General features: G+C 43.1%; 2 protein-coding genes across 5 annotated transcripts in view; both read right to left on the bottom strand.

The window, feature by feature from the left end:
* Window positions 1-3,345, bottom strand: part of EFHC1 (EF-hand domain containing 1) — a 64,543-nt gene extending 61,198 nt beyond the window's left edge. For both annotated transcript variants that reach the window (XM_041723271.1, XM_041723198.1), the window contains exon 1: window positions 3,163-3,345. In XM_041723271.1, coding sequence (XP_041579205.1) covers window positions 3,163-3,225 — 63 coding nt within the window. In that variant the 5' untranslated portion in view covers window positions 3,226-3,345. The remainder of the gene's footprint in view (window positions 1-3,162) is intronic.
* Window positions 3,346-12,092: 8,747 nt separating this feature from the next.
* The window catches only part of PAQR8 (progestin and adipoQ receptor family member 8), an 89,001-nt gene continuing 74,090 nt past the window's right edge, over window positions 12,093-27,003 (bottom strand). For all 3 annotated transcript variants that reach the window (XM_041762343.1, XM_041762355.1, XM_041762350.1), the window contains one exon: window positions 12,093-16,523. In XM_041762343.1, coding sequence (XP_041618277.1) covers window positions 15,396-16,460 — 1,065 coding nt within the window. In that variant the 5' untranslated portion in view covers window positions 16,461-16,523 and the 3' untranslated portion in view covers window positions 12,093-15,395. The remainder of the gene's footprint in view (window positions 16,524-27,003) is intronic.

Genomic DNA, 27,003 nt, shown 5'->3' on the forward strand with positions numbered 1-27,003 from the left:
ACTGTAAGACATTGAAAGAAATTAAAGAAGGCACAAACAAATGGAGAGAGATCTTGTGTTCCTGGATTAGAAGAATTAATAGCTGTGTAAATGTCCACACAATCCAAAGTGATCTACACACTCAATGCAAACCTTATCAAAATTGCAATGTCACTTTTCACAGAAATAGAAAAAACAATGCTAAAACTGACATGGAACCACAAAAACCCCAAATAACCAAAGCGATCTTGAGAAAACAAAGCTGGAGGCATTACACTTTCTAATTTCAAACTATTGTAACAAAGCTAGAGTAATCAAAACTTCATGGTACTGGCATAAAAAGAGACACATAAGTCATGGAAGAGAATAGATGGTCATGCATATATGGTCAACTGTCTTTGACAACAGTGCCAAGAATACACAATGGGGAAAGGATAGTGCCTTCATAAATGGTGCTGGAAAAACTGGGTATCCACACAAACGAATGAAATGGGATCCCTATTTTATAGAACTCACAAAAATTAACTCAAAATGATTGAAGACTTGAGCATAAGACCTGGAACTGTAACACTCCTTGAAGAAAAAAAGAGGAAAAGCTCCCTGACATTGGTTTTGACTATGACTTTTGGATGTAATAGCAAAAGCACAGTCAGCAGAAGCAAAAATAAACTAGTGGAACTACACAAAATTAAAAAGCTTCTGTACAGCAAAGGAAGTAATCAACAAAATGAAAAGGCAACCTAGGGAATGGGAAAAAAATATTTACAAACTGTCTTAGTCTGTCCAGGGTAGTCTAACAAAATACCAGAGACTGGGTAGCCTCCCTGCCCCTCATGGTCATTATGGTTCACCCTCTGAATGCTTTGAATGTTAGGCACACCTACTTCTTCAGGGCTGAATAAAGATAGTGACTATGTTTTCCAAATTTCAAAAAAGGCAAATAGGTTGACACTTGGCCAGTGTATTTAAAATAGAATATAAGACCAATGCACAGTTTATCTTATATGAAGTAGAGCAACGTATATTCTCAGAGCCTGGCAACTCCAGTCTACACCCTTGTAATCCCCCAAATCGACTCAACTTTGCCTTGTGGGTAACCCACACTCACCAACACCAAATGCTTAGGCTGCTCCTGCACAGGGCAGGAATGTGCCTACATTTTACAACTTACATAGAATGGAAAAGTCCACTGAAGGAAAAGTTCTGATGCCGTGTCTTAATGCAGGGATAATTATGAAGAAGAGACTCAGAATCCAAACTCCCTCACCAAAATTTCAATTTCAATTTCAATTCATCCGCCCAGAGAAAATAGATTACATATTTTATCTTACCTTTATACCCATGGAAAGGAGCTTATAGCTTAAATTATTAAACTATACAAATTAAAGTATTATTCTCTGATTTATGATAGTCAGCTTACTAAATCTCAACATTGATCTTCAAACATATATTTCAGTAGCCAGGTTAAAATTAAAACAAAAACTTAATAATTTTGTCAAAGACTAAGCTATGTCAGGAGGAAAAAAAAATCAAGCTTTTATTTTTTCCTCTTCAATTTTGTCTACAGAACGAAACTAAAAACAGTTAAAGTAGGGAAGGAGCAAAAACAATCTAATCAGGCATCTTTAATTAAAATGTTAGAAAAGAATAGGACTAGGAGAAGAAAAAAAATAGCTAATCAATTGTGGTTGAAAGACTGGAATGGAATTATCTCCTACAGGGCATGGAGGGATGTTTTGGGGCAAAATAGGCAAGTGTTGGGGTGCATGGGTGGCTCAGGCTCAGGCAGTTATGCATCTGCCTTCAGCTCAGGTCATGATTTCAGGGTCCTGGGATCAAGCCCTGTGTCTGGCTTCCTGCCCAGCGGGGAGGGGAGTCTGCTTCTCCCTCTGACTGTCTCCTCAGTTGTCCTCTCTCTCTCTCTCTCAAATCAAACTTTTTTTTTTTTTTTTTTTTTTTTTAAAGAAGAAGATAGGCGGGCAGCCCCGGTGGCTCAGCGGTTTAGCCCCTGCCTTCAGCCCAGGGCCTGATCCTGGAGACTGGGAATCGAGTCCCATGTTGGGCTCCCTGCATGGAGCCTGCTTCTCCCTCTGCCTGTGTCTCTGCCTCTCTCTCTCTCTCTCTCTCTCTCTCTGAGTCTCTCATGAATAAATAAATAAAATCTTTTTTTTAAAAAAAAGAAGATAGGCAAGTGTTGAAAATCTAATTTTTGAAGGAACAGCAATTGAGAAGGAATATAAAACAGGACTGGGGAGAAAGTGGGGCTAAGTTGTAAACAAGTCAGAAGTGCTGAACCGAATAGGGATGGGGCTAGGTAGAAGCATAAATGCAGAGGGCAGAGAATGCATAAAAGAACCTGGTGGAGGGGCGCCTGGGTGGGGCTCAGTGGTTGAGCGTCTGCCTTTGGCTCAGGGCGTGGTCCAGGAGTCCTGGGATCAAGTCCCGCATCAGGCTCCCTGTGAGGAGCCTGCTTCTCCCTCGCCCTCGCCCTCTGCCTACCACTTCCCCTGCTTGTGCTCTCTCTCTCTCTGTCAAAATAAATAAAAGCTTTAAAAAAAAAAAAAGAACCTGGTGGAAAGAAGAGAATGAGTGGAAATGATACATATATGTAAGACAGGAAACGGAGCTGGGAGGGGGCGAGATTAGCGGGTCCGGGATAAGGAAGAGGAAGAAGGCGAGCAGGCAATGACGGGCGCGGGGGATGGGTGGGATGGGGCTGCGGGAAGGAGGACGAAGATGCAGGCAGGCTGAGTGGGAGAAGGGGCTAGGCTGGGGGCTGAGGGCGGTTACGAAGGGAGCGGGGCGGAGAGGAGTACAGTGTGGGAGAAAGAGCTGGGGGGGGGGGCGAGCCAGAGCTTGCGAGGAGAAGTGGGGAAACAGCGCTCTAGAGGGAGAGGAGGCAGGGGCCAACGGCGCCGCAGGAGGAAGAACGCGGCCAGGACGACGAGAACCAGGGAGGCCCACACACTGCCCGGATGGAGGGAAACCACCAGAGAGGCTGCAGCGGAGCGCAAAGGATGAGGCTGGAGCGGGAGGCCGACGGAACTGCGCGGCGGGCAGAGAAAAGGTGGGGGTCTGCAGGGAGAGCGCGAGGTTGGGTAGAGAAGGCAGGTGCACTGCGGGGCGAGCCCTCCGAGGCCGCCCGGGCCGGGGCCGGCTGGGGCGGGGCACAGAAGTCCTCACCGTGGAGTCCTTAAAGGACGTGCCGGGGAGAAAGGGCAGGCCGTGCACCGGGTTGGACACCATCGCGGCCGCCGCCGCCGCCGCCGCCGCCTGGGTCTGGTGTCCGCTTCCTCGGTTGCCCCGGCGACGAGCCGCGTCCGCCGGCCACGCGGAGCTCCATGGCAACGCCAAACATCCGGAGCGTCGCGCGTGGGGGCGGGGCCAGAGGCGCGGGAGCGACGGGTCTGCGCGTGCGCCGCCCGCGGGCCAGCGTTCCGGGGGAGACGTGGGAGCTGGTGGGCGGGGTGGGAGGAGGTGGCTGCAAAGCGGCCGCCGTCGTCGCCGTGACGTCCGGGGGTGGGATCCGGCTCTCAGATGAGTTACAGTTGGGGGCGGGCGGGGAGGTGCTTCCTTCCGTCCACCCAGTCCTCGCCGGCCCCGCCGGCGCCGGGAACTCCAGCCCTGTCTCTTCTCCGGTCCCGATTCTCACTAAAGTGTAAATGGTTGGCTCTGGTTGAAAGTGGCACTCCGTGCTTCTTGGGGGCAGGGGCTGCAGATTATTCGTGGGTGTCGCTCTTGCTCAAGGATGTTCAAAGAACTAATGCAACCGTCTCGTCCCTGCTGTTCCCCCTGCCGCATTGTCATTTTCCATCTTCACCGCTCTATTCTACGGTCGGCCGCTGCCGCTCTGCAGCCTCTCAGTTCTGGAAGGCTGCGCCTTGCATACTCGCCCCCGGGACGCTCAATATTCGTTGACTGTCAAGCTACAGGATGCTTATCTCAATTCTCCAGCTCTCTTTGCCTATTGGCAGCTGCAATGTAAAGATCAGAACCACAAGGGGAAACGCATCTCCTTCAAAGAGAGAACTAAGTCATAAAGAAGCAAACAAAGTAGGGTGAAATAATTGTCAGGATCATAGGTATTCTCACCTTTGGTGATTTTTATAAAACTTGTTTCAATTATTATGCCATAAAAGAAACATAATTCTGTTCCTGAAACATTTTCAGGAAAGAAAGAAAGAAAAAAAACCCTATCAGCACCGAGGAGCTAAAAAAAAAAAAAAAATAAATAAAAAGCAAACAAAACCCAAGTGCCCAGACATGGGATTCATTAGGTCTGAAATAGAGCCCAGGAATCTGATTTTTATAACAGCTGTTTCTGATAATGAGCTAATTTAGGAATATGATAGAGTAGCAAGCCTGACACAAAGCATAGTGTACGTCATGGGTAGTTTACTGCTAATGCAGACAGCAGCTTTAGCTTTATTGCTGCATGTCAGAGCAAATCCCCCTGTTGGGTTTCCCTAATGCGCATGAACCTCAGGGGGCCCAGGACATGAATCCACTGGTGGCACCTGAAGCAGTTATTGGTGGCTGTCTACCACATCCTGCCCAAACAGTTTTTCTGCTAACCCCTCCCCTCTCTTGACTACTTCTGTTTCCTGTTCTTGTCCTCTCCTCCTCCCTTTTATTACCTTTAAAATTTTTGTCTGTTTTCTAATAGTACCATAATGCAAGCATTTAAGACTTTCAAAAAAAATCAATGAATTACCATTGTTGAACTTATTAAAAACTTTAAAAGAATATCTTAGCCACTGACCTAGGATGCAAGCCAGCTATTCATTTCAAAATGACAAGTTCAACCTTCAAAGAGTGAAGATGTCTCTGTCACTTCTCCCCACCTCATTGATGCTTAGTACCTAGAAACACTGGTAGCTATAATCCTTACTGACTCTTGATGATAAACTTACATTCTTACCAGTTATATGATCCTGCCTTTCCCTCTATCTTAATAAAACTAAATCCGTGGCACTAGGATACATTTGAAAGAGCCCCTCTGGACTAACTGCATGGTTGCACTTGGGTCTATATTCCCTAGATTGGGTAGGAAAGGAGTTCATGGGGGCTGGAAAGGGTAGGTCATGCCTAAGCCCATTGTCCATGTGGCACCTGTTACTGTTTGAGGAGTGGCCTCGGCTCAAATGCCTTTCTGTTCCAGAAGCACACAATAGTTAAATGGTTAACTGTGTTTTAACTGCTTTCAGACCCTAGATATGCATGGTGAGGAAAACCTTTCTTGTTCTATGATCTCCTAAAAATGCCACAACCTCTGAGGAGAGGAAGCCAAGCAGTGTTGCATCAATCCTAAAAAGCACAGGGACAAGTTTGTAAAGAAGGGGGAAAGAAATAAAGGTAGGGCTTTGGAAAACTGCTTGAACCATGAGGTTTTGTGTAATGAAGAGTTTATATTCCATTTCTCCCAAATAGGACTCCTCAGCATGGATCACACTTCGGTTTGCACTCACCATTTTTAACTGTGCAATATATAGGAGAGAGCAGGAACCTGACTATCCCTGGCAGCTAAAGTAAAAAGTGGCATGGTCTGAAGGCTGTGCATTAAGCCTGGACTCAGAAGAGCACAGAGACATTGCATGACTTTAGAAGGTGTTTCAAAACATGGGGAAAGAAAAATATGGAAAGATCAGCCAGCCAGCAGACCAAACCTGAAAGAGGGCCTCATGCTGGATCATACCTCCCATGGAACTGAAAGAGGCTAAAATAAAGCAGTTGCTTAAAATAAGCATCTCCTTTTCAGCACTTTTCCCCAGAGCACTGACTTTACCCAGAATTTGTTTTCAAACCTATAATATTATTCTTCAGGACCTAAAGTCACAGGACATATATTGAGCAGGTGTGTGTGTGTGTGTGTGTGTGATAGTGTGCAATGATTTTGGGTGCTCTATTTCCCTCTGTTGGATAAAAATGGTACAGCATGGTTTCTGAAAAACTCAATTATACACACCCGTAAGTTTGAAAGTGTTAGGGGTGTGGCTAGTTGTGTGCGCATAGTGGTAAGACCTTGCAGGGGAGTGTCTCTCACTCAGAATGCCATCTAGAATTCATTTCCACCACTCACTTCTTAGTTTCTGGAATCCGTTATCTAAAAAGAGTACCCAGTCAAGCCACCTCGATCTTTGCAAAGTATGGTAGAAGGAGAGAGAAACATCAAAAGGGATTTCCAAGTAGTTACAGGAACAGATTTAGGACCTCCAGGAAATCTTCATTTGATACAAATTCATACAATTTAGGTTTAGACTGTTTTGGCCTTGCAGTGGGTTCCTGACAGGGATTTAGAAAAACTTAGGTTTCTGCTGTTTTTTTTCTTCCTTAGGTCAAACCCATTCTATGACTTTAGCTGATTCAGTTGGATTTTCTTCTCTCCAAAAAAGCCTACCAAACATTACCTCACAGAGTCAGATATTTCACAGGTTATAAGCATCATAAAGATAAGTTCTTTGTTTTGTTCATTGCCATTTTCCTGGATCCCATTACAGTGCTGACACTTCATAAATACTCAACAAACAGTTGTGAAATGATTGCCCAGGTAAATGAGTGAACGACTTGGAGATCACCTAGTATTTTTCAAACTACCAGTCTCCATTAGTCGGTAGTAAAATCAATTTAATGGATTGTGACAACAATCAGAATTTCTTTTATTAAGGAAGAAATAGAATGCAAATTATTGGGATGCATCCCATGTTATAAGGGTAAGAATAATTTACTGAAAAAGTTTTTGAGATAGATACATACACATTCATATTCTGGGTAATTTTTTTCATGGTCACAATAAAAAAACTTGGAAATTGATTGAAACCATCCAGCCTATTCATTTTACTGATGAGCAATCCCCATACCAAAAGAGATTAAGAAACTATCAACTAATGACTGGTTCCCAGTTGAATATTTCTTACATTCTACCTCAGTCTTCTTCTGGAAAATGGAAAAGATATTCCTCCTGTGGCACATGAGGGATCACTGACCTTGCCATCCTGCTTGTGAGATATCTCTGATCCAATCTTATAATAGTACGGACAAAGAGAAGTATGAGGGCAATGAGGCAGTAATGTCCACTATAGTTGTAGATTCTGATTGTGGACAGGCAAGTCCATTAATTCAGGTAAATGGTAACCTTGAAACAATGGGAAAGTATTTTTGGTACCCTCTCTCCTGCTGCATTCCTCAAACACTATTCATTTTTCCCATAGGGAGCATGGAACAGAAAATGAAACACCAGGTTGGGGTCTTGAGACCCACAGTCATGTCCTCACTGTGTCATGAATATTTGTGTGAGCTCAGAGAACTTACCTACTTGAGATTCTGGGGTTTTTTTTTTTCATCTCTAAAATGAGAAGCCTAAACCAGAATTAATGATCGTTAATTGTTTTGAGGTCATGAGGTCATCTTGAAAACCAAGTGAAAGCTATGGATCAAAACATATGCAGAACCCCAGGAAAATAAAATGTGTATTGATCTGTTATGAGTGGAGAGAAATCCCTCCCAAGGGAAGAGAGCTCCCACTCTGGTGAGCTACCTCTGAGAGCCCATGGAAGGGGTTCTGTATAGAACCCACAGCACCCTGCTCCGCATGAAGTGATAGAAATACTGATAATTATTACAGTGCTTGCCACTAGTACTTATTGAAGGTGAACTTTATGCTAAGGTATTTTTCCCACAGTACAATTAGTCAGATTCCAAAATGATTTATTCTTGTTGGAAAAAAAAAAAAAGAAACACTGAGTGGAGATGCTTTGCATGTTTCTATAGTTGTCCTTGAGAAAAAGAAATTGATTTAGTCCAGAGTGGTGCTCAAATTCACTTTAATGAGGAATAGGATATATTTAATAGGTCCTGAAGACGAGGAAGGATTCACTAGAGAAATGTAGGGAAATAATCAAGGATAGTCTGTGGTTCTTAGAGCTGGTTTGAGTCCTCGAAGTTCTTCCAGATGGTCACAGATGGCTTCTGAGACAGACATTTGTAATGTGACTAGGGCTGCATTGGATTTTAGCAAAAAAATACAATTAAGAATTTCACTATCCATACTGCTTCAGCAGTAACAGCCTAAGGACATATGCTTGACCAAAGTGTTTAGAAATGAAATAAGAACTGCATCTTTAGGTTGATTTCATTTATGAGGGCAAAAAAAATTCACATTACATTTCCTTCCCAATTCTATACTTCTAATGCACACAACTGGCAGTGGGGAAGCTAGACCAAAAGACCTTCTACGTTCACTTTGTTTTGGTTGTTAAGAATATGGACTCTGGATTCAAAGGCCCAAGTTTCTGTGAGATTGCATTACTTACTGGCCAGGTAGTCCTGGGTAAGTTTACCTAATCTATCAGTTTTCTCATTTGTAAATGGAGGCAACAATATCTATCTCATAGGGTTGTCTGATGGGTTAAATGAAAGAATCTAAGAAAACAGCCTGGCTAAGGACTGGGCAAGGAGTGAGCACTAGCTAATGTGAACTGTTAATGTTATTATTATTCCTAGCTTATAGACCCCACCCTGAGTGTTTCGTTGCATTTTTGCCCAGAGGATTATCCAGAGTCCAAACCACTGTTAGTAGAACAAGGATACATTCAAAGCCTATCTGGGAAGTGGAGGTCAGCATTCAGAGCTGACTTGAGAAAATGCTAAGAATCTGGGAAGAATCCTGCAAGCACCAGAGTGTATCCACAGGAACACACAGAGTCCATGTTGCCAGGACCACAGACAGAATAACCTAATGATGATAACCTGGTTTTGTGTAGACTGAAGGACAGGATTTACTCTATTTTCTATGTGCAAGGTAATGTGTAATTAGTAATTAATTAGTCCCTGTAGGTAAACAACAACCCTGAGTTTTCTTGAACAGAATTCTTCCCCAGCATACACGGTCCTGAAGTCAGAGTAAGGGCCAAAGTGCTTACAAGGCTCTCACGATCTGTCTGCATCTCCTACTGCCCTCCCTCTCTCCGTTCATGCTGGCCTCCTGCTATTCCTAGTGTGCTCTGGCCTCAGGGCCCTTGCACTTCTTCCCTCAGCCAGGGAGAGAAACAGAGCCGAGCCAAATCCCTTTCCTCTTTGAAATTCCTGATCCTGTTTGAAATTGCACACCCGCCCTACCCCTCTGGGCTATTCTTCCTTGCTTTCTATTTCTCCTTGGCACCATCCCCTTCTAACAGACTGTATAACTTGCTTCTTTAGCTCATCATCTCTCTCACCCCTACCTGCAACCCTTGAATGTAAGCTCCCTAATGGCAAGGGTTTGTGTGTTTTGTCCATTGCCATATTCCTGGTGCCTAGAACAGGGCTTGGCACCTGGTGGTGTTCGGTGTTTGTGGAGTGGTTGTCAGTGAATCCATATACTCACCAGTTCAGCAGGCTAGGCCTCCCCTCCAGTGAAGGTCTTTCTAGCAGAATACTCTCAGAGGGTTGGCTTCGGGAGAGGCATTTCAAAGGATTCTTTCAACACAAGATAATGTATCATTGGCCTTGTCGCATGAGCCAGTATCTCAGCCACAGCATCATCAAATCCCCTACATAGTGTAATGTCAGAAGGGAGTATAATGTTACTATATTGGTATTCCTGTAAACTGAGCCAGAGACCATTGATTTTGTATTTCATAGCATGAAAGTATTAGGTTGCTTAAAATTTATGGCTCCCAATTTCCGTTTTTTTTTTTTTTCAGGAAGCTTTATGTGACACTTCTAATTTACTTATAATTGATGACATCTCACCATACCCTTCTTTTTCCTGTGAAGAGATTTACTTTAGTGGTGGGTCCATGGATTATCATTTTCCTCTATTTTTCTACATTTTCTTTAAAAGCAGATGTTACTTGAACTGAGAAATAAGGGCTTTTGGGGGACTTTCTGCTAAGACTGTATAACTTTTATAAGGCAGAGAAGAATTTTTTTCGAATCCCAAAGGTCATATCACTTGTCAAAATCCCTGGGAGAACCAATTGTTCGAAGAACTGATAATCCCAGTGAAAGATGAAAGGGAGGGCTTGTATAATCTTGGCAAGATTATCAATACTAGATGTTTCTTATCCAAGGAATCAAAGTATTTTCAAGAATCTGTGACTGGAGAATGAGATTTGATGTTATACTCTAGGCCAAGTGCCTGCTGCCAATGACCTTTTGGGCTCTGAGAAGATTGTGAGGTGCAGAGAATGCTTTGTTTGGCACCAAGGACATGGTGTGAAGTAAGTCACTTTAACCTGCAAAGAAAACAATACAACCCTAGCTACTGGTGAGGTATTTAGGAACAAAAGTTAAAATGAGATTAGGTTAAAGTATGCCCAATAGTAAAAGTGCTTCACACACTATAAAGGGCTCTGCAAATACTGGGTGTTGATGTCTGAGCCCTGGACTTATCTAAAAAAAAAGTGCATTTGAGTTTAAACATTACAACTAGTTATGTGACTTTGAACCAATCATTCCACTTTCTTAGTGTATTTCCTAGTTTAGTGGAGATCTTTTTGGCCTTACTTCACACAGTTATTTAGAAGCTTGAATGGATGTGGAAATGTTTTGGAAAGCATAATGCATGATAAGATCTGAGGTGTTACTCTATAGAGTTGATCAATGCCTTTTGAAGTCTAAAATATAGTGCATATCTCTTCCTATGAGATCATGTTAGGTAAGAAAACCCCTTACCTTAGATACGCTCTCAAAGTTAATATTTAAATGAATTTTTTTTATTGCAAAGCTTTTCCTTTCATATTATTTTAATAAAAAATTCCTTAAGGGATGTTTGTTTGTTTGTTTTGCTTTTGGTTTGTTTTGTTTTTTTAAAAGAGGCAGCCAGAGTGCAACATGCTGTTTCCAATACACTAAATCAGGAAGCTGTACTCAGGTTGGAACCCTACATGCCCTTCCCTGAAGGATGGGGCTTTAATTACCTGGGACTTTAATTACTGCCTGTGGAAATATAGGGCTCCTCTGTGTCCAGATGTGTCAAGATGTCTGAGACTGAATTAAACACTAGAGGACAGTGTAAAGGGCTAGAGAAGCAATGGAAGTAGAGTTGAAGTGACCATACGTGACAACCTTGTTAGTGGGAGAAATAGAGGACAGTGTAAAGGGCTAGAGAAGCAATGGAAGTAGAGTTGAAGTGACCATACGTGACAACCTTGTTAGTGGGAGAAATGTTTCTAGGGGCCAAAGGGAGAGAGCTCAATCCCTTTGAAAATGTTCTGGCACAAAGCAAGTCCCAGCCTCCCCTGGGTTTGGCCGGCCATCTGGCCCATGGATTGTGACTAGGACCAAGATCTAGAGGGGGATCCTCTGATAGTATACAACATGGGAAGATACTGGTTCTCATTTAGCATAGTGAAAACTCTCTGTGGAAGGGTCCCTGCTCCCCCCACCCTCACTGTAGTATCTCCAGAATCAACATGGGTACCTGCTACCAATAGGGGCTCATAAATACTTGATGAATAAGTAACTGAAGAATGGTTAAACCATTAACAGTGACAACAGAAGCATTTGCAAACTGCCTATGGCCCCTGTTGATCATAAAAAGGATTTGGGCAAGGGGTATATCCATAATTCTATCAGTGGCGCCTCAAGCCAGACAGCTGCTGTTTTCTTACTGCTATGATAGTATTATGGCCCAAAGCTGGAGCAGTTTGGAGAATGACTTTTTTTCACAGCTATGAAACCTAACAGGCTACAAAATCCTTTGGTTGATAGGTGCCACATTTCATGACATATCCATTATAGTAGCTGTTATAGTATAATTATAATTCATAATTTTTGTATTTAAGAAATGTGATTCATAAATTCAAAATTTTGGAATCTTTAACACTATTTTCCATGAAATTAGAAGTATTTATTCAATTAGATGGAAATCCTCAGAAAAAGCAACTCTACAGCTTTTGGAGGGGGGTTGGGGGCAATGGCATTAATGATCTTTTCACAAGTGGGGATTTACAGTGCATGTGTGTGTGTATTTGGGGGCCTGGGGTATGGAGATTTTTAAAGAGCTTGTACTTTTCTACTTCTAGGTGGATATAAAGTGTCCTGATCTCCTCCTGGCAATGTTTGTCTAAATAAAACCTTTCTATAAGGTAGGCCTTATCAAAGAAACAAGATAGCTGTTGACAGTACAACAATCCATATATACAAAATCTGTTTAATGGTCATTCATGTTAGTAGATTTATATAAACAGAAAACAGTTCCATTTTTTCTTTGAGAAGCAATCAAGCAAAACACTAGGACCAATACAATTAATAGCTCAAAGACTTGGATACAATGGCCACGCTGAGTAAGACATGAGCGCCATCTGGAGGATCCACTTGAAACTACAGTGCAGCATCTGAAGAACCTGTGAAGTATTAAGGTACCATTTGTGGATAGAGTTAGGAATGAGCTACCTTTATGCCACAACCTGAACTCCTATTATTTCAAGCTTCCACAAGAGGACTGAGAATATTGTGACTGAGTGAAGTGCTTTTAGCAGAGATGGGAAATGAAATTTTAACATCTGAGGAGTACTGACGTTAGCTCATTAGTAAATATAAGTCAGAAGTACTAGGCAAGAGGGAAATTGGTAAATGAGTCCCCAACCTACTGTATCCTGATGCCCCATCTCCTTGCCCTGAGTAGGGCCTCATACAAATCCATCAGAATTTTTAATCACAAGATGTAAATGACTCATAGTTTAAGTTTTCCAGAGGCATTTACATTTTAATATAGAGAGATAATGGGGAGAATCTCCAGATGTCAACTGTTGGGGAGGCTATGGTGGAGCAAAACAATCACCTCCTATAGCAAATACTTAATTCTTTTAAATAAACTAGGCCTGTTCCTTGCTGATACACTCATTTTAATGAAAATGTTCTAAAAGGGAACTTAATCACTCAAAAGTGTGAGTTTAAAACATTTTCATTTTCTATGTTTATATATTTCTAACAAGACACAAATTATTCTATTTATTTGTCTGTTTGGTTTTTTTTAAAGATACTGGTATTTTAATGAGATACCTAGTCCCCAAAGCTGTCAAATAGCTCTGGTGAAAAACTTGATTTTTAAAAAACTTCCTATCACTTGAGGGACCAATACCTGTGTATATTAAAGTGATAATTTCATGGCAATATCTTAGAGCATAGTCTATCTGAACTTGTCACAGACTGTTTAGTGTGTGTCAACTGGCCTTAGTCTGTCGACTGCATGTGAAGATCATTGTTGCTGTCCTATTTCCTATTTTCTAAAAAAATACCTGCATATGACCGGAAAATCTCTGTCCATCAGGACCATCACTATATTCAAGAGCCTGACTTACACCTTCCTCCCAACTTTTAGAAGAATAAGGCTTTTGAATCCATAAAAAAGAACATTTCAAACATTTTCTAGTCTTCATTTTAAAGTGACCCTCTTCTTGTGATGTGTTTGTACAACTCTAATTCCCTTGTTTAGTTCAACTGTCTTCAGTTTTGCCAACTTTATTTGTGATGAATTTGGCCTAGACACCAGGGGATTATGTAAGTAAGACACTTGGGTAGCACAGAATTTCAGGTATTTAAATATTAATAGGGAAATCCATCTAGGAAATCCACATAGAAGACATATACTTTCTTGATACGAAGATTATAGGAAAGCTTCAGTTGAGGTTGTATTTTTTTTTTTAATTTGTTTTGCCAAGATGCAGATCGACAGTATCTTTTCTTTCTTTTTTGTTGACAGTGTCTTTTGATAAGTAATTTTGGTTTTCTGAAATTTCTCACTGGTTCAAATCAATGAATTCTTTTTTTTCTTATCCCAATAACCCAAAACTGAAAATTCCATATTTTACATATATATATTAAGGTGTTCATATGTTTCCATTTATAAGGCATAAAATCCACAAATCTCTCAGAGAGAAAGGAAGAAAACAAAGACCTGAAGATAACAAAATAACCTATTAATAGTTTCATCAAACTGGAGTGAAAACAAAGTACTTCCCTTTGTAGTAAAAGGGACCTTATACTGATAGGAAACAGCCTCTGAGAAGGCTCCTATGGCTCCTCTGTCAACACACCCCCCTTCACTGGATTAATAAGTATATAAATCAGTCCTCAGAGAGGGCTATGTGACCAGAACACATCAATCACTAGTACCACTTATCCTATAGAAGCTACGGGGCAACAGAAAATCCTAGCTACAGGGCACCTTGTTCACCATTCTTACCCAAAGGAGCCTTCAGGGACCAACCCATAGTGAGCACATATGCTCATCTGTCCTGGGGCTTGATTAAGGAATTATCTCTAAGTTGCAGCATAACCTCCTGCCTGAGGACCCTGAACTAGGATAGTTACGTGGGTCCTTTACGTGGTAGCATCTAGTCAAGAGGTTGGACCCTGGGTTCCTCTTGAAATAATCAGATCCCTAGAAGGACCAGAACCAGTTCACTCTATTAGGGTTTTGGGGTTTTTTTTTTTTTTTTTTTTTGGTCTTTTAGAAACATGCTGGTTCAAATCTGGAGAAGATTGCCTAGTGCAAGCCCCAGATTTTCTGGCCTGCAAGGCAGCCCTAATAGATCTCAAGTACTGCAGTCCACAGGTATAATAAAACAGAAGGGTCTGGTGACACAAAACATTATCCATGGTTGTTGGCTGGGCATCCTGATGGCTCTTGGCACTGTACTTTCTAGTACCGTTTAGTAGTAGAGGAGAATAAGCTTCCTGAAAATGTCCACATGGATCCAAGCATTTCCTGGAAATAGGGCTGCTTCATAGTCCTCTATATTACCATGCAAGGTACAGATGGGAGTGAGTGCACTGTAGAGAAAACAGCCAGGCAGCAGTCATCCTGAGAAAAGGGTCAGTGTCAGAGTGGGCGAGAGAGAGGGGACCAGAAATCAGACGAAGCGAATAATTCATTATGTCTAAGGGTTTCACTGAATCATCTTGAAGATTCTGACTTCTCCACCCTGGACAATCTGAAAGCCAAATGAAATCAAGTTCTTGGGACAGTATACTCAATCAATCACCAAAGACCAACATAGTACAGTGGCCATTCCAATTCGGTGTGGACCAGCCACGCACTTACTTTCCAGTCCAACTTTATCATCCCTTTAGCTCCAGGACTTGCCCCTGGAGGCCACAGTCAGAATTCCACTAAATTTTCAGGCAGAATGATCGTCCTTAATTCAGTGTCCCATGAATCCCAGCCCACGTCCCTTCCTTTCCTGTATCTTGTAAGGCTATGACGCGGAGGGAAAAGTAATACTCCTTTTGTTAGCAACAACCGTGAACAACGAAGTTCTTGAATCCTTTGGCTTTCCAATGCCGTAGCATACCCTTGGAAATGTGTGTTAATTTAAAAGCGACTCGTAAAAACAAAAAGTCAACTCCTAACTGTTGTACTGAGTTCCCCATCCCCCCACCCCTCCAAAGTCTCCACAGGCTGCCTCCAGGCCTCACCCCACCTGCCAGCCTCAGGAATCTTTCTTGGTCAGTCTGGCCTTGACTTTGTGTCTCAGGAGGGCCGCAGTGGCCGCGCTGCAGGCTGCCAAGAAGAAGAAAGACAGGCAGGCCATGTAGACAGACAGGGGGCCGTGGCGCTGCAGAAAGATCTCCTGCCGCCCCTGGTAGTCCAGGAGGATGGCCTCCAGCTGGGAGAGTGTGCAGACAGACAGAAAGGCGTGGAAGATCTGATGCCCGTGGCCCACAATGTCACAGGAGCCCGGGAAGTACTTCTCGGGCACCGGGCAGGAGAAGAAGTAGGCGCTGACCAGGAAGAAGAGGATCTGGAGGGTGTGGTACCAGGCCGCCTGCTCTTGGCAGCCAGCCAGGTGGCACAGGGCCACGCGGTGCGCCACGGGGCTGATGTCCAGGACGAAGGCCAGCCCCGCCGGCACCACCTGACACAGCTTCCTCATGACCGGGTAAGGCCTGCGGTAGCGGTATTTGGCGTAGCAGCAGCCCGCGCAGGACAACCAGCCGCAGAAGGCGGCGGCCGGCAGGAAGAAGAGCCAGAAGAGCTCGTACCAGGCCTGGTCGGAGCTGTAGAAGAAGTGCGCCAGCGCGCTGCCGTACTGGTAGACGCTCACGCCCACGTAGTCCACGAAGTAGAAGGTGTAGTGCGACAGCTCCGACTTGGACTGCAGCAGGTGCGCCAGGAGGCTGCACGTGAGGTACGTGAGGGACGACAGGATGAAGAGCAGCAGCGGCAGCGAGCGCGTGGCGGCCCACGGCAGGGCCTCGGCCTCGGCGAAGGCCCAGAACCGCAGGAGCACGGCCAGGGCGGCCAGCAGGTGCGTCCACACGTTGACCACCTCATTGTGCTTCTGAAAGAGGCTGAAGAAGTAGTAGCGCCACTCGCGGCCCGTGGGGCGGTAGCCGGTGCGGATGTAGGGCTCCCGGAAGAGCTGCGGCACGTCGGTCTCGGGGACGGTGCAGGGCATCTTGGGAAGGCCGTCCTCCAGCAGCTTGGGCAGGCGGCGCAGCTGCTGCCCGCTCACCGACAGCGTGCTCAGGCGCTCCAAGATGGCGGTCGTCATGGCTGCGGGCGCGGGCGCGGGCGTGCGGAGGACGCGGAGGACCAGGACGGGGCTGGGGGCGACCTGCGGAGGACACAGGAGAATGGCACACCGGGCGCCTAGGCCGTGAGGGGAGCCCGGGGCGCAGCGTCCCTGGGCCTCACGTTCGCTTCATCTGTACGCAGTGAGGGGGACCAAGAGCCCTTCCCACCCGACACGCGCGCGACACGCGAAGGTTGCGGTTTCCTCTCTGTGGCCCACTGCAGCGGGAAGCGATGGCGCTGCTAGCCAGCCTGGTTTGCCCATAGCCACCGGGTAAGTGAGGGCGCCCTTAGAGGCCTCCAGCTTCCCTAGAGGTCATTAGGGACGCCTGGGAGGCTCAGCGGTTGAGGGGCTCAGGTCAGGATCCTGGGATCCTGGGATCCAGTCCCGCGTCAGGTTCCCCACAGGGAGCCTGCTTCTCCTTCTGCCTGTGTCTCTGCCTCTGTGTGTGTGTGTGTGTCTCTCTCATGAATAAATAAATGGAATCTTAAAAAAAAAAAAAAAAAAGTCATCAGACAGGCCCTAATAGTGTGAGATATTATCTTGAAATATAAAAATTGTAAGTACTGATGTTACTAATGATGGCCTACGTTTCTTGAGCACTTCATCTTAAAATATACACTAACTTCACCAGTAACTTGAAATTCTGAGATAAGCAGTACTAGCTTGAACTTCAAAGCAGTGACAGGCAAATGACCCGCGAATCTGGTTGGTAAAGACCAATACATATTCTGGGAAATACTTTAACAGTTAAAATTAACACGTGGCCTAAATTTAACATAAAATCTAATTGTAGGGATCCCGGGATGGCGCAGCGGTTCGGCGCCTGCCTTTGGCCCAGGGCGCGATCCTGGAGACCCGGGATCGAATCCCACATCGGGCTCCCGGTGCATGGAGCCTGCTTCTCCCTCTGCCTGTGTCTCTGCCTCTCTCTCTCTCTCTGTGACTATCATAAATAAATAATAAAAATAAAAAGTAAAAAAAAATCTAATTGTAAAGATTGGGGAAGGGAAGTACTTTTTGTTTTCTTTTTAAATTATGCTCTGGAAAGTAAATAGTTTTGGATTTGTCTGTTCTGAGTACCTCAATCTGTATTCCATGAATTTCAGACCTCAGAAATGCTTACCTTACACTTGGAATTTTTACATGACAGATGAGCCATATGAGCATACCAATTATTTCAGGAAATATTTCATAAAATAGCTGCAAAATTTCATGTGATTTTTTTTGGGGGGGGGTAAAGAAATAGATTTTCAGCATATATGCAGCTGCCTTCTGTACTTCATATTTCTCAGCCTCTTTTCCTCAGAGAAGTCCAAACCTGATTGATTCATCTAAATGGGCCCCTTGCTTCAGAGCCCTTCTGCTGGGAGAGATACAGCAAGTGCTACTCAAGGCACCACTAAGTTTAGTGAAGAAAATTTCATCTTTCTACTCATATTTCTTATTATTGAAAAAGAAAAAAATATGTCTAAAATGTAAGACCTAAAAATTTATAACATGTCAAAAAAGTTCAGGGAGACCTGGAGTCAGTCCTTGGTTTGGTGCCATTTCCTGTATAACCTTGGCAAGTTCTAGAACTATCTAGGTTTCAATTTCTTCATCTGTAAAGTGAGAGTAATGATTCTGCATCAAGTATGGGTGGTTATGATGGTTAAATGTGAGACTCTAAAATATAAAATGATTGTTAAGGATTATGGAGTCAGAAGGACAAAAAGAGGGAGAGTGGGAGAGAGAAAAAAAAAAAAACCTGTCATCAGAAATACTTGAATTTATTTTAAAACAAAGAAAAAGCTAAGAGTGCTTCTGCTGGCAGCCAGCAGGGGGATCCAAGAGCCTGGTAGTTAAGTTCTAGATGGAGACCTCCAACTGACCTCTGTGGCTGTTGGTGACAGAGCATAGAAGCCGTCAGGGAGAGGGAAGGGAAGGTGGGAACAGGTGGAGTATGCTGGCCCCAGGATCAAGTGGATCCACTGCATGACTGTGCCTGGGACATGGGACAGTGTTTCAAGTTGTCCTGTGGCTACTGGCTGAGAGGTATGTGGCCTAGGGGAACTGGGTTCTCTTGGAGCTCCAGGGAATTAAAAGCTCTATTCTTTAGATACAGGCTTTGACCATCTTTTGTGAAGTAGAGGGTTAAATCAGATAGAAATATTGGTCTGATTTAGTCGTTGAGAGAAAGAGAGGTTGAGTCACTGGAGATACGAGCTACAGAGAAGGAATCCCCAAAGATGCTCCTGGATAGGCCCCACCGTAGTATTGCTGTCTAAGATCAAGGGTGTTTCCATCATTTCTGGGTACCCAAACCAGCTGGAGACAATTCCACGCTTAAGTTAAAGGACACATGATTGCACAACTTCTGCTCATTTTTGTCTCCTAATACAGGGTTTTTAGGACAATAGCAGGTTCTTATAAACTGACAACGCAAGTAAATTTCTAAAGACTGAAAACTTGGGTTTTTGGTTGTCTGATGGTTGGAATAGAGCACAGGGCAGATGTGGGAATCCACTGGCATCTGTCTGTTCTGAGGGAAAAAGGACAGATGCTGCTGTTGCTTTATTGTCAGTTTCCAGAAAACCCCATCTGCCGAGCTCTGACCCCAGGGGTTCCTCCAGTCTTCATATCACCATCCTCACCTCATGGCTTTATGTTGACAAGTCCTTTTCAGAAAATTATTTCTACTTCTCTTACTTACGGAAAATAAACTAGAAGAGGTTTATAGAACTAAGAAGCAGAGAAGTACGAGATAGAAGAGTTTTAACCAGCTTCAAAGGAAAAGATGCACAGGAAAAAAAAAATTGGCAGAATCATCATTTCTCTTGCAAATGAAGCTTTCTTTTTCCAAGGATCTTTAAAATGCCATCATGCCAGTATCAGGGTCTCCTTAATAACTCCATCCTCCAGAGTCTGTAGCGCAACACCCACAGAGAGACCTGGTTGTTGCAGGGACACTACCACAATGGCCTCTGACTCAAGATACGATCTCTTTATCTCTGTCAGCGATGAGGGTGTTACAAAGATCTAAATCATCTGTCTGTGGGTGAAAAGATCTGAATTCCTCTTTGGAAGTGCAGGGTCATGAAAAATTCTAAACTAATGGTCAGAAAGAGAGGGAATTATTTGTCCTCTGTTGAGCAACTGCTCCTTCCCCTGCTATAAAATTCTCCCTTCTTCTGAGAGCAGCCCCCACAGCAACAACAATGGTGATAAGGTGTAATTTTTTCTTATCATCAACTTCAGAAGCCCCTGTCCAGTGGAGTCCCCCATTGTCTGCCCCCGTAGACAGCACTTACTTTCACTGAACCAGAGTGTTCTGTGTTTCCAGAAATAGGCTTCAAAGAGCCAGCTGTAAAGTTTGAGAGCCTGTCTGGGAGGAAACCACATATTGGTCTCATGACATTGGTGCAGGCACACACCTCCAGCTTTCCTGGTGCTGGCTCTGAATAAGGGTCTTCCCCTCATTCCTGGCCTCTGTTCCCATGCACTCCTCCCTGAGCTGATGTGGTCACCAGCAACCTTAGAATAATCTCTTGTGCACAGGGTATGCTCCAGCTCCTCTGCTGAGACAGCTGAAATGTAATCTTCCTGAAGAATCCTTATGAACTGGCTAAGCTCAAGTCATATTTTGGTCAACCACAGAGCTCTTCTGGAGCAAAGATTGCCTGCTCAACAATACTTCAGACTACAAAGGCCATGAAGGAAGAATAAAAATAAGACCCCTTACCTCAAACAGCCTATAGATTCAAACTTCCTGAATCTGTAACCAATACCGCCAGACTGCATATAATTGGGTATTAAGTAGAGTGAAATATAAACAGGTCTCCAGAGCAGAGCACGCTTAGGGCACGCTGGGGCTTAGATACAAGGAGCAGGGCATTCTGGGAAAGAGGGGACTATGAGCGAGGGAATGCAGTGGCTTCTTTGTGGGTCCATGAGCAAAGGGGCCGTTGGAGAGTAATAAGGCAGTGAGTGGGGTCGGTGCAATGGTAATAGGAAAAGGAGTTTAGATTTGATGTTGCAAAAACCTTTTAGCTTGTTCAATCATCTCACCTCGGCTGTGGGGATTCATGCTGCTGACCGATGCCCCCCTCTCTTGGCTTAAGTGACACTATCTTCTCTGGTCTGTTTTTTGTCCCACCACCTCTCTCAACTGTGGGGTTCCCAGCCATCCACCATCTGCCCCCTTTTCCACATCCACAGTCTCTCTCACGTGGTTACTTCTCCCACACCTTTGGTTGTCTTCAGCTAGCACCTGTTATCAGACGATTTCCACACATACATCTGCAGCCAGATCTTTACTGAAATTGGATTCAAATTCGTAATGGTTCTGGATTTCCAAGTAAATATCTCACGGGCACTTCAACATCTTCAAACTTTTTCAACCCAGAGTTGACCCTCCCCCTACATCTAATCAGTCATTTAGGCCTGCTGTTTTATCTCAACATTTCTGGAATCCGTTCATTCTTTCTACTTCTGCTCTCCACTTGGGCCTTCAAAATGAACTTATGCAGAGGATGAAAACAGCAGTATCATAACTGATCTTTATTCCTCAAGTGATGGTTGCCCTGCTTCATGTCTCCCAGACCCTCTCTTCTCCAAACCACTTCAGGGTGATAGTTTAAAAATGGAAATCTGACCACCACTCCCCTCCCCATATTCCCCAGTAGCTCACCATTGCTTATTTATAACACAGACTCCAGGCCCTTAACAGGCCTACTTCTGTTGAACTCCTTCCTCTCCTAGGCGAGGACCCACAACCCCTGGCCACATTGATGGCCTGGATCATAACACTGGTTTTTCAAAAATGCCACACTCTTTTTATCTCCAGTGCATGCTTCTGCACATGATGACAACCATTCAGTCCAGCAACCCCCACTCATCAACATTCTGCCCAGGAACCAGCTCTGCCAGGAAGCCTTTCCTAACCCCCAGGCCAGGTTTAAGATTTTCCCCAGCAACCATCTACCCTAGCCTTGCCTCTCCCAGCACACTTCTGTCCTGGGGTTCTAATGGTTGTTTTACTCTGCTCACTCCCCCATTCATGCCCAGCTCCATTTGGGACAGGGACTGTGTAGTGTGCAAGTTCCCATGTCAAAAATGGCATGCAGCATATAAAATAATTATACCCTAATCATTATTTACTGAATGAATAGTTCTTTAGGCCCAGACATATGGCACCAATTTCCTTCTGTTGAGCAAGGTTAAGGGAACAGAGAAATAATGGTTTGGGAGTCAGGGGGTCTGACTGTTCCATATTTGCTCTCCTCAATTAGTTGTGTGGCCATGCCCAAGACATTAGACTACTCACTGTGGGATGCCTGGGTGGCTCAGTGGTTGAGTGTCTGCCTTTGGCTCAGGGGGTGATCCCAGTCCCGGGATCGAGTCCCACATGGGGCTCCCTGCAAGGAGCTTACTTCTCCCCCTGTCTGTGTCTCTGCCTCTCTCTGTGTCTCTCATGAATAAATAAATAAAATCTTAAAAAATAAAGTACTCATTGTAATTTTCTTCATTAAAAAAAGGTGGGAGGTGATTTCTTGTCTTTCCATCTCTCAGAAAAATAAGAGGATAATGATTAAAATGGGCTGTAGTTGGATAGTGCTTTGAAGAGACAAAACATGCACATTAAAGTACTAGTAATAAAGAACTCACAAAAGGATTATAACTTAGCAATATATCATTTTTCTGCCTTATATTTTATTTAATTCAGTCTTTAAAAACTGAAAAGGAACTTAACATTTTTGGTTCCTTTCTAGAGAGCCTCATAAAACCTTCCCCAGCTGCTTTCATAGAGTTTGAATTAGACTCAGATTATAATGTCATTGGAACTTGAAGTTCTATCTTAATACGAACTATTATTTAACTCTATTTTAATAATAGAAGTATGATATCTGTACCATGAATTCAGGTAATATTTGTACAAGAAAGTGTTTAAAAGTGTTACATCATGTTTTGGATTATTTAGGAGTCCAATCTTAAAGTTTTATTTCAGATGCTCTTTTAAAATTATTTAGAAAAATTAAAGATAATTACTGTTAGACAAATTAGAAAGAGAAGAACAAGTAAAGCCTGTTTAGGTTTGTGGCAGCACTGTATCCAGCAAGTCTGTCAGCACTATTCTTTCCAACAGCATTTGCTCACTTTGTGTATGTTTCAATTGGTAATTCTTGTAATATTTCCAACTTTTTCATTATCATATTTGTTAAAATGATCTTTGATCAGTGATCTTTGCTGTTACTATGGTATTTGTTTTGGGGTGCCATGTATGGTCCCCATATAAGACTGCAAACTTAATCAATACAGGTGTATATCGATTGCTCCATGGACTGGCCAGTCCCTAGTCTCTCTTCCCCTCCTTGGGCTTGCCTCTCCTCTGAGACATGACATATTGAAATTAGGCCAATTAATAAATCTACAGTGGCCTCTAAGTATTCAGGTGAAAGGAGGAGTCACACATCTCTCACTTTAAATCAAAAGCTAGAAAAGATTAAGCTTGTGCAGAAGTTGAAAGCCAAGATGGGCCCAGAGCTGGGCTTCCTGCACCAAACAGTTAGCCAAGTTGTAAACGCAAAGGAGAAGTTCTTGAAGGAAATCAGAAGTGCTACTCCAGTGAACACCCAAATGAAAAGAAAGTGAAACTGCCTTATTGCTGATGTCGAGAAAGTTTCAGCAGTCTAGGTAGAAGATCAAACCAGCCACAACATTCCTTTAAGCCTAAGCCTAAACCAGAGCAAGGCCTTAACTCTCTTCAATGCTATGAAGGCTGAGAGAGGTGAGGAAGCTTCAGAAGAAGAGAAAAAAAGTTTGGAGCTAGCAGAGGTTGGTTTTGAAGTTTAAGGAAAGAAGCCATCTCCATAACATAAAAGCGCTAGGCGAAGCAGCAAGTGCTGATGTAGAAGTTGCAGTAAGTTACCCAGAAAGTCTAGCTAAGATAAAGAAGGTGGCTGCACTAAATAACACATTTTCAGTGTAGATGAAACAGCCTTCTATTGGAAATTCCATTTAGGATTTTCGTAGCTACAGAGAAGTTAGTACCTGGCTTCAAAGCTGCACAGGACAGTCTGACCCTCTTGTTAGGGGCTAATGCACCTGGTGATTTTAGATTGAAGCCAGTGTTCACTGACCACTCCAAAAATCCTAGAGCCCTTACGAATTATGCACAGTCTACTTTCCCTGTGCTCTATAAATGGAATAACAAAGCCTGGATCATAGCACATCTATTTATAATATGGCTTATTGAATATTTTTTTTAAGATTTTATATTTATTTATTCATGAGAGACAGAGAGAGAGAGAGAAGCAGAGACACAGGCAGAGGGAGAAGCAGGCTCCAGGCAGGGAGTCCGACACGGGACTCGATTCCAGACTCTAGGATCATGCCCTGGGCCGAAGGCAGGCGCCAAACCGCTGAGCCACCCAGGGATCCCGGCTTATTGAATATTTTAAGCCCACTACTGAGATCTGCTACTCAAAAAAAAAAATATTCCTTTCAAAATATTACTGCTTATTGACAATGATCACCCAAGAGCTCTGACAGAGATGAGATGAACAGCAAGGTTAATGTTCTCATGCCTGCTAACACAAGATCCATTCTGCAGCCCATGGATCAAGGAGTAAATTTAATTCTCAAGTCTTATTATTTAATTCATAATTAAATTCTCTAGTTTGTAAATAAAGTTATAAAACTGATAATATAAATTAAATTATATATTATTTAATTCACATTTCATAAGGCTATAGCTGCCATAGATACAAATTCCTCTGATGGCTTTGGGCAAAGTAAACTGAAAACCTCCTGGAAAGGATTCATGATTCTAGATGTCATTAAGAACATTCATGGAAAGAGGTCAAAATAACACTATTAAACAGAACCACATGCTATAGAGAAATCGTTCATGAAAGGAAGAGTCCGCTGATGAGGCAAACTTCATTGTTATCTTATTTTAGGAAATTGCCACAGCCACCCCAGCCTTCAGCAGCCACCACCCTGATCAGTCAGCAGCCACTGAGCAAGACCTCTACCACCAAAAAAGATTACAACTCACTGAAAGCTCAGATGATGATTAGCAGTTTTTAGCAATAAAATTTTTTTAAATAAAAGTATGCACTTTTTAAAAAAAGACATAATGTTATTATATACTTAATAGACAATAGTATAAATACAACTTTTGTATATGCTAGGAAACCACAGAAATCATCTGACTGACCTTATTGCAGTACTCACTTTACTTTGGTTGTGTGGAGCCAAATCTGCAATATCTTTGAGGTGTGCTTGTATAATCTCTGTCCAATAAACTGTAAGACCCTTTGAGGGCTTGAGAATCTTTTATCACCTACCACTATGCCTAGCACATAGATGTGCCAACAAATTTTTGTTGAATATATGACTGAATGGAATGAAAATGTCAGAATAATAACAAACACTTACTGGTGTGTTTATCACATGCCCAACAGTATTCTGGGTATGCTGCAAATATTAGCTCATTTAAACTTCCTAACAACTGGGAAGCCTGGGTTTCTCAGTGGTTGAGTATCTGCCTTTGGCTCAGGGCATGATCCTGGAGTCCCAGGATCCAGTGCTGCATTGGGCTACCCTCAGGGAGTCTGCTTCTCACTCTGCCTGTGTCTCTACCTCCCTCTCTATCTCTTTCATGAATAAATAAAATCTTTTTATATATAAAAAAATAAGCTTCCTAACAACTATCTGGCATTAGTACTATTGTCATCATTCCCATTTTACAGTTGAGGAAATAGAAGCACAGAAAGATTAAGCAATTTGCCTAAGGCTATACAATAAGTCCCAGAGCCAGCAGGTAACCGAAAGCAGTTGTCCCTAGAGTCTGAGCCCTTAACCATTATGCCCTCAAAAACTGCACTCTAAATCCAGATTATGATATGAAACTTCAGATATGCTGCTGTAAAACTGCTCTGCTCCATTAACAAAGATAATTTGTAGTTGGCCTTACAAAAGCAATCAGTATCACAAAACTCATTGCATTGCCACTGAGTTTATTTGTAAATCAGATTCTAAGAGAAGAAAATGTAACTTCCATAAAATCTAACTGAAATCCATCGGACAATCCAGGTAGGTCTGTAACCCAGATAAAAGTGGTCATAAGCCCAGTGGGCCTCTTTCATCTTATGTCTGGCTTTGCAGAACTGGTGTGGTGAGACATTCAAATCATAATGACCATAAACTAAGGTCATTTATCAAACTGTTGGAGGAAAGCACACAGATATTGAGAATAGTCACTGAATTCTGTTCTATCTGTAGCATGTTAATCTAAAAAGTCTTTCCTTAAAAAAAATAAAAATAAAAAATAAAAAGTCTTTCCTTGATTAACAAAGTAGAGGATTAAATGAAAAGCTCTATATTTGGCAAACAGACATAGTACTGATGATATGGTATCTGGAGGCTAAATAGAAGTGCTTCAAAGCAATGGTGTTGCCTAGTCTATTACCTACTTTAATGGAATCCAAGCTTGGAATAGCTGATTCCCTAGAAAAGCACCAGATGAGAATGTAGAAATCCCAATTTCTAGGGGTGCCTGGGTGGCTGAGTTGGTTAAGCTTCTGACTCTTGATTTCCACTCAGGTCATGATCTCAGGGTTGTGTGATTGATCCCCAGCATGAGCTCTCCACTTAGTGTGGAGTCTCTTGAGATTCTCTCTCTCCCTCCCCCTCTACCTCTCTCCCTACTTATGTGTGTGCTTTCTCTCATGGATGAATGAATGAATGAATGAATGAATGAGTAAGTGAATGAATGAAATTCCAACTTCTAGTTCCAGCTCTACCCCTAACTATGGGACTTTAAACAAATCACACAACCTCTCTATACTTGGTGTCCTTGTCCATAAAAATGGGGTTAATCTCTACAAGCTGTAGAATTCTGCAATTCATCTAGGCTATGTTTTGCTTTGTATGGGAGATCAAACAGTGTGCTGAAATCACCAACAAACAAATCCTATGACATCACCTCATGTCACTGTGGGGGGGTGGGGCTCCCACAGATGGCAGGAAGGTGGCCTGCTGGTTGCTGGACAGAGAACAAAAGAGTGGCAATTTCCATCAAAGAGCCGAAGAAATGCTTCCAGAATCCACAGAAGCCCAGCGTCACACATCAATGCATAACTATAAAGGGTTGAGGAAGAAACAACAGCCAAAACTCCAATTTAGGGTCCATTTGTAAGGACTAGAACTTTGCTTTGAACAGCCTTTGGCCTAACAGACACAGACGTGAAGTTGCAAACAGCCTCAAACACCTCCAGGATTTCCAGGCATCCATCAAGTGAGAGGCTGCTGGCCCCACATTGATCTATGTAGTCACATCTGCCATGTAGCTTATCAGTGTTTATAAAGTCATTTTAAAGAGTGGCACTAGCAGCAGAATCTTGTTATTAGCAGAGATAATTTTGACATGAATTCAGATTCACAAACGGTCAATGCATATTCTCTCCGTATTTAAGAAAACCTAACAATCATAAATAACATCTCAATATCTAACAATAAGAGATCGGACTTCATA

Source organism: Vulpes lagopus, chromosome 1 (genome assembly GCF_018345385.1).
Source record: "Vulpes lagopus strain Blue_001 chromosome 1, ASM1834538v1, whole genome shotgun sequence".
Taxonomy (NCBI): domain Eukaryota; kingdom Metazoa; phylum Chordata; class Mammalia; order Carnivora; family Canidae; genus Vulpes; species Vulpes lagopus.